General features: G+C 40.3%; 1 protein-coding gene across 3 annotated transcripts in view; it reads left to right on the forward strand.

Moving 5' to 3' along the window:
• dip2bb (disco-interacting protein 2 homolog Bb) overlaps window positions 1-13,425 on the forward strand; it is a 51,995-nt gene that overhangs the window by 34,347 nt on the left and 4,223 nt on the right. For 2 of the 3 annotated variants that reach the window (XM_059329019.1, XM_059329020.1), the window contains 24 exons: window positions 90-154; window positions 278-371; window positions 743-862; window positions 945-1,059; window positions 2,798-2,937; window positions 3,472-3,608; window positions 3,721-3,801; window positions 3,944-4,071; window positions 4,311-4,425; window positions 5,144-5,345; window positions 6,938-7,050; window positions 7,319-7,342; window positions 7,836-7,916; window positions 8,038-8,161; window positions 8,270-8,391; window positions 9,578-9,689; window positions 11,010-11,119; window positions 11,375-11,505; window positions 11,613-11,781; window positions 11,886-12,056; window positions 12,161-12,222; window positions 12,407-12,464; window positions 13,031-13,105; window positions 13,208-13,382. In XM_059329019.1, coding sequence (XP_059185002.1) covers window positions 90-154; window positions 278-371; window positions 743-862; window positions 945-1,059; window positions 2,798-2,937; window positions 3,472-3,608; window positions 3,721-3,801; window positions 3,944-4,071; window positions 4,311-4,425; window positions 5,144-5,345; window positions 6,938-7,050; window positions 7,319-7,342; window positions 7,836-7,916; window positions 8,038-8,161; window positions 8,270-8,391; window positions 9,578-9,689; window positions 11,010-11,119; window positions 11,375-11,505; window positions 11,613-11,781; window positions 11,886-12,056; window positions 12,161-12,222; window positions 12,407-12,464; window positions 13,031-13,105; window positions 13,208-13,382 — 2,724 coding nt within the window. The remainder of the gene's footprint in view (window positions 1-89; window positions 155-277; window positions 372-742; window positions 863-944; window positions 1,060-2,797; window positions 2,938-3,471; window positions 3,609-3,720; window positions 3,802-3,943; window positions 4,072-4,310; window positions 4,426-5,143; window positions 5,346-6,937; window positions 7,051-7,318; window positions 7,343-7,835; window positions 7,917-8,037; window positions 8,162-8,269; window positions 8,392-9,577; window positions 9,690-11,009; window positions 11,120-11,374; window positions 11,506-11,612; window positions 11,782-11,885; window positions 12,057-12,160; window positions 12,223-12,406; window positions 12,465-13,030; window positions 13,106-13,207; window positions 13,383-13,425) is intronic. The other variant, XM_059329021.1, reaches the window with a different exon arrangement.

Genomic DNA, 13,425 nt, shown 5'->3' on the forward strand with positions numbered 1-13,425 from the left:
GCCATCATCATCCATCCATCATATGAAGGTTTCTTCATCAACACAGTTGTTATGAGTCTGAAGTCACCTCTGTCTTTCTTCACTTGTAGGGGAAACTTTAGTGAATGTCCTGGATTTTAAAAAGGATATGGGCCTGTGGCATGGAGTTCTCACGGTGTGTGGATATTTTCTGTAATTTAAGAACTAAATTTCATACAAATGTGTGTTTTTGGTATGATTGGGGAAAAATATTTATTGTACAGTATTAGCTACATAATCAGGTTTCGTTTGTTTCCAGGCTGTGATGAACAGGATACACACTATAAGTGTTCCCTATGCAGTAATGAAGGCTTGTCCCCTCTCCTGGGTACAGCGGGTCCACATCCATAAAGGTAACACTTGTTTCTCAGCTTGAATAGGAGAGCCCTGAGAGGCAAGCGAGAAAAAAAATTCTGGTCATGTATTTTCTAAGTCTTATCTGAATTGTTTTCTCACCTGTGTTTATCATTTAGAAACAGGTGAAAAAGGGTTTTGCAAAGTGTTTGTTGTTGTAATATTAATTTAGGCCACAAGAGGCTGAAGTGCACCACTATCCAGTGTTCAAAATAAGTAAATAATTTATAATGTGAGTGAGTTTTAATTCTCCATGCACTCTAAACAAAATGTGTCATAAGATTTTCTCCTGCCTTCCAGGGCTTCCGTTGTAATGCCATATAAAAGTGTAATAAGAAACATAACATGTCACTCTTGTTTTATGTTGCAGCTCGTGTAGCTTTGGTGAAGTGCCGTGATCTACACTGGGCCATGATGGCTCATCGAGACCAGAGAGACACGAGTCTGGCTTCGCTACGCATGCTGATTGTTGCTGATGGTGCTAACCCCTGTGAGTACTTTGTTACACTCAGCTAAAAGTCTTTTCAAACAACACAAAATAGATGTAATAAGTTTAATCTTTTGCTTTCAAGGGTCTGTGTCTTCATGTGATGCCTTCCTGAACGTGTTTCAGTCCCACGGGCTGAAACCTGAGGTCATCTGTCCTTGTGCCACCTCCCCTGAAGCTATGACTGTAGCCATACGCAGGTACGTCGCTGATCCATAATTCCATTTTGTGATGGACAGCATTATGCTGTAAAAGAGGAAAACAGCAAACACAAAAGAAAGTAGAAACACCTTCATTCTTCTAGTCTAATCTACTAGTGATTACCCTAGGTATACCCATACTGCCTTGCACGCTCAATTTCATTTCGAACCTGCAGGCAGTCTGGCAATGATGGCCGTTTCTTAGCCCTGTTTTAGGGATCCAATCACAGAACGGGGAGGGACGGCAAGACGATGACGCGTACTACTCGACAGATGGAAGCTTGTAGTTTCGTAATTTTACAGATCCAACATGGCTGCAGCCGACGCGAAACTCTTTCGATCTAGCTGCAGACGGTGTTTTAAATAGTTAAGAGCGAAAGTTGATTTTGAAAGAAGAACAACGTTTGGCTTTACACTCCTGTTTCACCACCAAAAAGGATGTTTTAGCCTTGCTTCCGACAGGATTTGGCAAAAGCGTAACCTACCAACTAGCCCCGCTACCGATCACTGCTGTAACGCTGGTGATCTCGCAGCGAGCTGGGGGACAGCGGAGCCGCCGAGAGACCCTCAGCAGCTCGTCTGTTGCCCATAAAATCAGTGGATGTGTGTGGCTGAATGACATGAGGGGGAATAAGGCGTAAAAATAGATAATCTTGCAGAAAGTGAGAACTGGAGAAGCAAAGCAGCAAGCAACACTCTCTCACAGACACACACACACACACACACACCAACACTGCCGGTAGACTGTGAGCAGCCAGAGTCAGAACATGCTGCAGAAAAACGTTGCAGAAGTAGAATTAAGCATTTCAATCTCAAAGTTGAGATGGGCTAGTCCGGCTATGTAAACATCAATTTCTGTTGCTCTACATATGTCATCTGGTATAACTGATACCATTGGCTAATAGCTACCTACAGACGCTTTTGATAGACATTCGTAGCGACCAATAAATGGCTCTGGAGGATCGTAAACCACGCCTCCTCCACGGAAAAATGAATGGCTGGTTTCCAGACTAATCTCATTTGTGATTAGTCTGGCGTTAGCCAGGCTAACTAGTGATGGGAATTTCGGTGCTTTTTAGTGAGCCGGATCATTTGGCTCACCAAGAAGAGCCAGCTCTTTCAGCTCCCAAATGGCTCTTTATTTTACCACTTATACCTTTTATAATTCAGCCAAATTTAGCGCTGTTTTGACTTGGAAATTTGTATTTGAACACATAAATCGCTCAAATTTTGAAAAACTAGTGCAGTGCCTGTAGGAAGTATGTATTCGTATAGTGGGAGATTAAGTAGATTTGTCAATTATGGCCAAATGATGTTGTGTGTGAAAGTGGGATGTACAGTGAGGTGTAATACTCTTGCGTACATATATATTATGTATATACAGATGTAAATAATCATTAAAAAATGTATAATATAAAGGCATTTCGTGTCCCAGAGTAGGACACAGTTCACAGCATAAATACACAATGCAGCTTAATATTCATGTACAGGTGTTTGTTAAACAGAGAAAACGCTTATTATTAAGGATTATTATGAAAGGACTTTATAATTATTAAGGAAAAACAAAAGTCACAGCACACTGCTTCACTCAAGGTTGATTTCTTTTGTTTTCTGGTCTGGCTGGGTGGATGGAGACGTAGTCCATTGTATGTGGTGGTGTACGTGGGTGGGCGGGCAGATGGAGAACAGATGGGAAGGATGAAAATGCTTATGTTTAATCGAACTCTCCCCTGTTTAGATCGGGTGTACCGGGCACACCCCTCCCTGCCCGTGCCATTCTTTCCATGGGCGGCCTGAGCCATGGTGTCATCAGGGTCAACACAGAGGACAAGAACTCCGCCCTGACTGTACAAGATGTGGGGCATGTCATGCCTGGAGGTGAGGACAAATGGAAAGATATATGAGTCAAAAGGAAAGAATGAAAAACAAATGACAGATGGGTTCTTGGGGAAATAGCTGCCAAAAAAGCATCAATGGGCTCCAGTATATAAGAAATTAAAGCCTGATAAGCACCTGAACATAAAAAAAATGCTCTCAAATGCATTAAATGCAGAGTATGTTATTTAATGTAATTTAATTGTAATTTAATCTGTGTGACATGACTCAGTCAGACATAATGTCCAAAACAACAAGGTTTTTTGGTTATTTTGCCTTTATTATGATATGATTACATTACATAGCTTAGCCACTATATGCTCCTTCTGAGGCTGCCGAGAGGAGAAATGTCAGTTTTAATATGTGCAAATAAAGATTGTTGACTTCTTAAAAAAACAAGATGTAAACATAAACTTTATTATCCAGAAGGAAAAACTTGTGGTCAAAATGCTGATATGTAATGTGCATTGTCATTGTTTCATTCCTTCAATTAATGAAGTCTACAGTTGTGTGAATGTTACCTTTGTGTGTCTCCAGCTCTGATGTGCATTGTTAAGCCAGACGGACCTCCTCAGTTGTGTAAAACCGATGAGATAGGGGAGATAATAATCAACTCTCGTGCTGGAGGTAACATGTACTACGGGCTGCCTGGAGTCACCAAAAACACCTTTGAGGTATGAAAGTAGAATTACACTCGGCTACCACTTGCCTGTGCTAAAACAATCCAGCAATTAATTAGTTTCTTTCTGTGGTATATTTCCGTCCTTTCTGTGTGGTTCTGTTCAGGTGATACCTGTTAACGCTAATGGAGTTCCCATTGGAGAGATTCCATTTGTGCGGTCAGGACTCTTGGGGTTCGTTGGCCCAGTAAGTAGGAACGTTTTATTACAGTGCAACATCTGTGGTAACTTGAGCCTTCCTGGAACCATCATTCTCTGTCTGTCTCTGAATGGGCCTGTATATACTCTCAGTATAATGACCCGGCTGTGTATCACCCCGCTCCGTGCAGGGCAGTCTGATCTTTGTGGTGGGGAAGATCGAAGGTCTGCTGATGGTGAGTGGACGGAGACACAACGCAGATGACCTGGTCGCCACCGCTCTAGCTGTAGAACCAGTCAAGACTGTGTACCGTGGGAGGTGAGAACACCATTAAATTCCACTTAAGACAAAGTGTTTGTGAAAGATGGTGAGCTCCTCTGTTGGTTGGTGAAGTGCACATCCTAATTTTTCACTACTGACATCTGGTGGTACAAAAGAAGCACAGCAGCCCGAAAACAGAGCATGACTGAATGCAATCATGATGTTGTTTACATCATGATTCCACACCTTTTGAAAAATCTTCATGTGTGTGTTTGTTCTGTGTTTGTTTGTTTCAGGATCGCTGTGTTTTCAGTCACAGTGTTTTATGATGAGAGGGTTGTGATTGTGGCAGAGCAGAGGCCGGACGCCAGTGAAGAGGACAGCTTCCAGTGGATGAGCAGAGTGCTGCAGGTAAATCATCCCCTCATCTTCTTTCAGATGCTTTTATTTTGAAGCACTTTTGCACAAGTAAAAGAACACTGTATACATATTTTCTTTTGTAAAGAAATGAAAAAAGACCACCTTTTCTGCCACTGTAAAGCACTTGTTATTGCTGATATTATTATTATCCAGTGTGTCTATAATATAGAGAAAAAAGCAATCGTCTGTCCACCACATTCTTGAGTCCTACAACAACAACAAAAACAACATTACAGAGCCAGGAGGAGAATAATATTTTTAATAATAATATTCCCTGTAATTGAAGTGGTAATTTTATGAGAAAAAACTCCCAAATTACAAAGAAAAAACTATGATTATAAAGTCCAAAATTTGAAAGAAAATGGATTTGTTGGTTTGTTTTATTATATATTGTTGTATTATGCCTGCAGTGGATGATCTAATCAAATTGTACTGCAATCAGATTTAGAAATAAATCTCTCAGATTTCCCACTATAATATCAAAGAATATCAAAGTGTTTTCTCGTAAATGTACTGATTAAACTTTAATCTCAGGAAAATCTCAGGGAAATTTCTCAGAATATTAACCTTGTAACCGGACTCCTTTTTTTTTCTACGTTAGACTTAGTACGCCGTCGTATGAGTCACCTTCAGCATTTTGTATTATTAGTCATTTTATTAGCAACTTCACTGTTTCTTCTGCTGATTCAATATCCCGTTTCCTCTGCAGGCTATTGACAGCATCCACCAGGTGGGCCTCTACTGTCTGGCTCTGGTTCCAGCCAACACCTTACCTAAAACACCCCTGGGCGGCATCCACATCTCTGACACCAAGCAGTTCTTCTTAGATGGCAACCTGCATCCCTGTAACATCCTCATGTGTCCTCATACGTGTGTCACCAACCTGCCTAAGCCCCGCCAGAAGCAGCCCGGTAGGTAGCGCTTATCTGCGGACAGAATTTTAAAAAGATGAGAGAAAATTTTGATTGTCCTGCATGTGAGAGTCAGTTGGGGTTATAAAGTGTTTTGTAAAATAAGAGCACAGTCAGTAGTGTTACATAACGCACACATAACTGTTTCTGTATTTAGGAAAGCAATGTTTCTGCCACATTGGCCCCTGGCGCTGGCAAAGTTCGGCAAATGTCACGCGATCTACTTGAACACCAGTGGTGGAATGTAACTAAGTACATTTACTGAAGTACTTCACTTAAACACAATTTTGAGGTACTTGTACTTTACTTGAGTATTTCTACTTTTATGCTACTTTATACTTATTTTTTCTCCACTAGATTTAAAGCTTTAGTTAATTGTTTAATTAATCTCAATTAGCAAATAGGTTATAATATATTATTATTTGTTACACCACCCAGCATATATAAAGTAATTAACATGAGTGCCATTTTCACCAGCTGCAACATTCAAGTTGCAAGATGAAAACAGTAATTCATCAACAATAGTAATGCAGTATATGATTGTGAAATGGGCCATTCTGTATAATCGGTACTTTACTTTTGGTACTCTGGGCAGATTTCGAATGCAGTTCAATACAGTAGAGTATTTATACAGCGTAGTTTTGTTACTTCTACTCAAGTAAGAGATCTGAATACTTCGTCCACCACTGTTGAACACAGCCACATGCATCCTCTGTATTCACAAGGGATTAGTTTTTTTTTGTTTTCTGACATTTCCCAAAATAGGCACGCAGTTTAGGATGCCTTATTTCCAGTTAAGTCAGAATTAGAGTCATGGCTGATTCTGACAGCATTACAGTTGAGCTGAGCTATTTATGTTTCTTTGGGTAAAACATTTGAGTGATGCTTTATTGTTAAATGTGCTATATTACAAGCATTTCTCTTAATCTGTTGCTTGTTTCCTCCTACCTTTTTTCTGCTTGTCTTTCTCTGCCCTTCTCCCTCTGCATTTTCAATTTGCGCATTTAAAATCTATGTTGAAACTGAAAGCTCTTGAAATTTGGCAAAAAAAACGTTTTGAGAATTGGCTGAGGTGGTAAAGTTGATGTTACAATAAAAACAAAGTGTGACAAAGCACACGTTTAGTGAATAATTGATGACATACATGAAGCATGTGACTCCAACATCTACTAAAGTTTCCGCTCCAATTAAGAAACAAACCATAAGGGCAGATTACTAACACTCCACTCATTGCTTCATTCAGATCTGCAATCTTTCTCACATTAATGCATGAAACAAACACAAATGTCATATTCCAATTGAGTTTCCATTGTTTTTCATCATTTGAGGTTTGATTGACGCTCTTTTAACTATGTTGTTTTGTCGCTATCTGTTTTTTCTATAAAAAATATTATTGGATTTTAAACTGGAGAAATTGCACCACCTACTGCTTATCTTACTCAACTCCAAAAATCCTATCATGTCAAGGGTTGGGAACAAGTATTAATTTGCATTTTATTTAGCAGATTTTCTTTAAATTTGGATAACATTTCTGATATATTTGCATGAAAACCTGACATTTGTCTCATTAGGAAACTCTATTTCTCTCATAGTTGGAGTAGGTCCTGCATCTGTGATGGTGGGCAACCTGGTGGCAGGGAAGAGGATTGCCCAGGCTGCAGGCAGGGACCTCGGCATGATCGAAGACCAGGATCTTGTCCGAAAGGTACCATGACCATGAACACTGTAGCTCTTACTTTCAATCAGCCCGTAACTCTGTATCTGATAACTTTTAAACCACATTGGCATTGTTAAAAGAGCCACATGCATGTCCTCAAGAATCAGCAGGAAACACTGTGTTATAATAGTAAATAGATAGGTTTGAAGGCTTTCCACTGCCTGTGTAACAATGGTCCAGGCTCAGCCACAGCTCAGTTTTATAGATGTAAGAAAACACCTTCTCTCTTTCTGCTCTCCTGTTTCTCTGGATGTAGCTCTGTATGTGGCCTACTGTGATGGTAAGAATTATGGCCCCCTTCTGGCATCCTCCCCACACCTTTGTTTATTCTTGTCATGCTCTAATCTATATTGTATTGTGATTTTATTTTGTGTGCTTGAGATAAAACGTGACACAAAACTATGTGCATGCTCATTTTTGATCAGTTAAAAGATATGCTCCTTCTGCAGCTTTCCCTTGTTTTACTGCAAACATTCGTTTCGTATCCTAAGTTATTGTTCATTATTTTAAGAGCTGCATTGGCTCACAGTATGTGGTGTAAAGGGTTTGCACGCTGGCAAGAGATAATTTAAACTAGACAGTTGTGTTCTGAGGTATGCAGTCTCTAAGCACTTATTTTGTTTTATTTGGTGTATTAAATTAAGTTCTTCCATCAGCACAAAACTCCATTCTGTATGAGCCCTCTGTGATTGTGTTCATAATAACGTATAAAGATTATTAAAGCACACCCTCAGATAAACAATACATAGATCTAATTTTTTTTTTTTTTTCAGCATCAGTATTTGACAGAGGCTCTACAGTGGAGGGCACAGACAGACGCAGATCACGTTCTCTTTGTTCTTCTCAATGCCAAGGTATCAGACTGATCTGTTCATATGCTGAGAAATGCAGTGTGTATACTTACCTGTACTGGCTGTGACGCACAAGATTAATGATATTGCTTGGTGACCTTGTGTCTCTTTCCTGTCCCTTCAGGGTGTAACAGTGAGCACAGCGACCTGCGTCCAGCTTCACAAGCGAGCAGAGAAGATAGCTGCAGCGCTCACTGAGAAAGGCAGCATCAACACCGGAGAGAACGTAGTTCTGCTTTATCCTCCTAGTGGGTTCTACCTCTGGCTTTCTTTACATATTACTCCTTTTGCAATTAACTATATTGAGTTTTCCCTCTTTTCTTTAACTCAACCTTTGTCCTCGGTATCTTTCTCAGGCATTGATTTGATAGCTGCCTTCTACGGCTGTCTCTACGCTGGATGTGTTCCTGTAAACGTCAGACCGCCACACCCTCAGAACCTGGCAGCCACGCTGCCGACTGTCCGCATGATTATTGATGTAAGTGTCCCCCATGGAACATTTCAGCATCAGGCACTTCATTTCCTGCATTGTGGTGAACTTTTTAATGCACTAATTTGTGCCTTTTTTGCATCTCTTAATGATAAAAAAGGCCTTGTGTCTTGTCATGTGGCACCTATTCATATTAATGATAAATAAATGCATATTGATTACGTGTTTTACCCCAAACTAGCTCGTATGTGCATGTGTTTATTTCAGCAGATAAAATAAATAATGACGATGAAGCCATAATATTGGAAGAAATATATCCTGTAGTCAGCTGTGCATTACATTACTCAGACCATCTTCTGTTTGAGATTATCTGCATAAGTCAAAGTTTAGAAAAGCAGCTGTTCTTCATCAGAGGTGAAAAACCAAAACTACACTAAAATACTTCGGATCAGCCATTGTGTGACTTATTGCTCAGACAAATGTCAACTTCACAGACCAGTATGTAAAGGAGTAAAGTAAACAAAAAAAGTAAAAAAGTACTTTTAAAAAGTGTTTAAAAGTAAACAAACGGCAATGGTTATATTTTAATGTTTTAATTAAAATTATTGCTACAGACAATTCAGTAGCTGGATATTGCTAGGGACATGTCATCCATGTCCATCCCTACCTAATTCTAAACACCTGCCTATATGTTAATATCATTTACAACATTGAGACATTGGAGATTGATTGATCCCCCTGTGATAACCCTGCTACATAAAAACTTGCTTTTGTAATTGAGCAACATCTTTCTTCCATGTTAGACCTCCTAAATCCCAACAAATAAGTGCATCTCGTTTACCTGAAATGTTTTCTAACTTTAAATCACATAGTTTCTGAAGGCATAATGGAAAATATACTGTAGTTGTGACCTGTTATATGTTGGTTTTGTATTTTCTTACTGTGAAAGTCTTAAAAAATATCAAATTAAGGGATCTCTGTTGCAAAAAAAATGTGTTCATGTTATTTGTTTATGTAAAATATATTTTTTTTAAATACTGATATTTTATCAATTTTATATTTATATCTTCAATAACCAATTTCTAATCAGCTGTAAAACCAAAAACGCAGTGTCAGATGGACTTGTAGGAAGGTAGATCATGTTGTGTGATTCAGCTATTTTTTGTTTTTAATTTTCAACTATTTGTCGCAGCTTCTCCTGTTTAAATGACTCATGCTTGTGTTTTGTTACCAGGTCAGTAAAGCTGCATGCATCCTTACCACTCAAAGTCTCATGAGGACTCTGCGCTCCAAAGAGGCTGCTGCTTCTGTAAACATTAAAACGTGGCCAACAATCATTGACACAGGTAAGATAGTAAACATTTAACTTTCACTGCTAAAAAGGCACATGTGTTACTAATAACAGTAATGGTGGCTGTGTTCTATCAGGCCGCGTTCAGACTGCCAGCCAAAATCCGATTTTTAGCCCATCCAGATTGGAACTGGATGGCTCTTTTGAAGTATGAACAGTCACAAATCACATGAAATCCGATTTTTACAAACCGGATCGAAACCACCTTCGGGAGGTAGATTCAGATCGCATTTGGATGGATGCGTCTCAGTCTGAAAACACTCAGATCGGTTTTGACTGTCCGTGACGTCACTCTACGCGGCACGCGTAGCGCCAGCAGCGTGGAGACGAGGTGCCCACCGGCAGCCGCGCCCGACTCATGCGGGCCAGAAGGGTGCGTCCATCCGCCCGGTTTCTCCCCTGGTGCGAGATGTTGTGCACCTCTACTGGACAGTGATAAGGCCAATATACTGAGGTGACCTGCCTCCATCATGTTTGTTGTTGTTGTTCTTGTCGCTTTCGCAATTATATGACGTCAGACGCCGTGACGACGTCAGATGCTCTGATGCCGTTACTATGGCAACCTGTCAGATCAGTCAATAATGTGGCCCAGTCTGAACAGAGCCATATCCAGTTTGGACACTTGCTAAAAAACAGTGTGGACAGTCAGTGCTAAAAATCGGATTTGAGTAGGAATCTGATTTGAATCAGATTCGCCTGCAGTCTGAATGCAGCCTAAGTGCCCGGGAAGCCAAAAAATGTTAGAAGCAATTTATATTATTTACGCCTGTGCTTTTTCTACATGTTAAATTGTCTGACTATTTTGTGAACTATTTTTGTTCAGTATTTCTAATAAGAAATCACTTTACTACTAGATTATGAAATTATGTTTACAGTAGTTCACCTTCTATTAGGTCAAATTCAAGATTGTAAAAAAAAAGGCTTCTCAGTCGTGTTCTTAGTTTTTCCATGTATAAAGTGCAGAGTTCTGTCAGAAGCACTTGTGTCGGTTATTATGGAACATTTGCAGCATTAAAACAAACAGGAAGTGGGACATTTTTCTGCAGTGCTTTCTCAGTAGACAGACAAACTTGTGGGTAGATAAGTGCTTGATGGAGACTGAATTACTACTTTGTTTTCCTTCCGCATATTATCTTCTGTCTTTCTAACAGCATTTGAATTTGTATGTGCTGAGATCTGTTATTAGTATCTGAGAGCAATAATTGACAGTATAAGATGCATCTGGTTATGGTTGACTTTCTTTCTGTCATAATTGCTCAATGCAATTAGGTATTGACTTTGTTCTCTGTAAAACATGCATTGTTCTTGTTTGCAGATGACCTTCCTCGCAGACGGCCTCCACAGATCTATAAGCCGCCCACAGCAGAGATGATTGCTTATCTGGACTTCAGTGTGTCCACTACAGGCATGCTCACTGGGGTTAAGGTGAGACAAATGAGCTTCATCTTTAAGTACTGCAGCTCTCCATCCCAATCCAATACCCACATGCTATTATGTATTCAGCTGCTGAGCCCTTACAGGTCCCTCTCCTTCATTCATTAGGTTTCCAAAATACATCATAACAATGTATTAGGGCTGCACCAAATATATTTTTTGTGAGGGGTCAAATGCTTCAAATATGTATGCATTAATGCTTCAAATTAAGACATTACACTAAAAGTCATGTCTTGTTTGTTGCAGGTCTCTCATGCAGCGGTCAGTGCACTCTGTCGCTCTGTTAAGCTGCAGTGTGAACTGTACTCGTCTCGCCAAATAGCCATCTGCCTGGATCCATACTGTGGCCTGGGCTTCGTCCTGTGGTGCCTCGCAAGGTGCAGTAAATCTACAGTATAAACATGCTATGCAGCATGGTTATCTCTGTTTTCTTGTTGTTTCTCCTCCATTCATCCACTCTCTCCTTCATGTCCTTGTCTTTTAGTGTTTACTCAGGTCACCAGTCTGTCCTGATTCCTCCCTTCGAGTTGGAGACCTGCTTGTCTCTGTGGCTGAGCACGCTCAGTCAGTACCGTATCAGAGACACCTTCTGCTCCTACTCTGTCATGGAGCTGTGCACTAAAGGACTTGGTACTCAGACTGAGTTACTCAAGGTGAGGACTACATATATAGAGAGAGAGAATCGTGAACGACAAACGTGACATTTCTAAAGTGTTTGAAATGTTTCTAAAGATCATTTTGCGTGGGTGTGTCTCAGGCCCGTGGAGTGAACCTGTCATGTGTGCGAAGCTGCGTGGTGATAGCAGAGGAACGCCCGCGACTCGCCCTCTCACACTCCTTCTCCAAGCTGTTTAAGGACATCGGGCTGTCTTCCAGAGCTGTCAGCACTGCTTTTGGTTCCAGGGTTAACCTGGCCATCTGCCTACAGGTAAACCAACCAACTTGGGTTGGATTCACATAGAAGTACGCTTTAAATTATACCTAGTTGAGAACCAGTGGGACCTGTATGTACCTGCTTTTTGTGCGTTACAGGGCACCACTGGTCCTGATCCCTGTACGGTTTATGTGGACATGAAGTCCCTCCGCCATGACAGGTAAGAACACACTCATCATTTCAACCAGGTTGACCAGTTGAAGCAAACTAAGCGATCTAAATTTAAAGAGTACCAGGCATACTGTATACATAATAAGTTTAGGTCTGATTAGCTGATGTTTCACAGATCGAATGTGAATTGTAAATTGATTGTATATTTCTGCTTATGTATTTGACTTTTGCAGAGTGCGGCTTGTGGAGAGAGGAGCACCTCAGAGTCTTCCTCTGATGGAGTCTGGCAAGGTGAGATGCTACATATGTAAACCCAGTGCTACAGATTCAGTCATTGTTGTTGGGAAGGTTACTTTTGTAACAGGTTATAGCTCACTAGTTGAAATAGGAAAAAGGAAAAATGAAATAGGTAATGCAACTATTTAATTACTTCATCAAAGTAATTTAACTTATTTTTTTTGTCCTAAAACACAAGCTTTCCACTGTACAGTAATGTCAGAACCCTTATCTGATTTCTCAAGTTGCTTAGAACAATACACATTGATTTGATAACCAGATGACAGGCATTGCAAATTCAAACAAGATAACTAATCAAACACGACAATCAAATTTGTACGCATAGTGCCAAATGAATGTGCCAAGTGTTTTCCGGAAACATTCCTGCACAGTGAAAAGATGTTAGATGTTAAAAGCAACAGACGTTAACTTAAAAACACTTTACTGAAACAAATATATTTGTTATCACCAAGATTTTGATTGGTAAATATAGTTTAATTACATAATGCTTTTGCATGTAACTAGTTACTTAACTTCAAAGTGCACAATGACCGTGTAAGACTCTTTCATTTCATCTACAGATACTGCCAGGTGTTCGGGTGATAATCGTAAATCCAGAGACCAGAGGTCCACTCGGTGATTCTCATCTGGGAGAGGTGAGATGTATATACTGTAAAGTATTACAATACAAAATCATTGGCAAAGCCTTCTTCTTTCTGAATCCAGGCTGAGACCCAGTGTGTGCTTCTTTCCCTCAGGTCTGGGTGAACAGCCCTCACAATGCCAGTGGCTACTACACCATCTACGGAGAGGAGAGTCTTCAGGCAAACCACTTCAACACCAAACTCAGCTTCGGTGACCCGCAGACCTTATGGGCCAGGACAGGATACTTGGGTTTTGTTAAGAGGACTGAGCTGTTGGAGGCTAACGGGGGTAAGCAGATCCTGACGGAGCTAACTTGTACCAGACAGTTGCT

Source organism: Centropristis striata, chromosome 3 (genome assembly GCF_030273125.1).
Source record: "Centropristis striata isolate RG_2023a ecotype Rhode Island chromosome 3, C.striata_1.0, whole genome shotgun sequence".
In the NCBI taxonomy this organism is placed as follows: Eukaryota; Metazoa; Chordata; class Actinopteri; order Perciformes; family Serranidae; genus Centropristis; species Centropristis striata.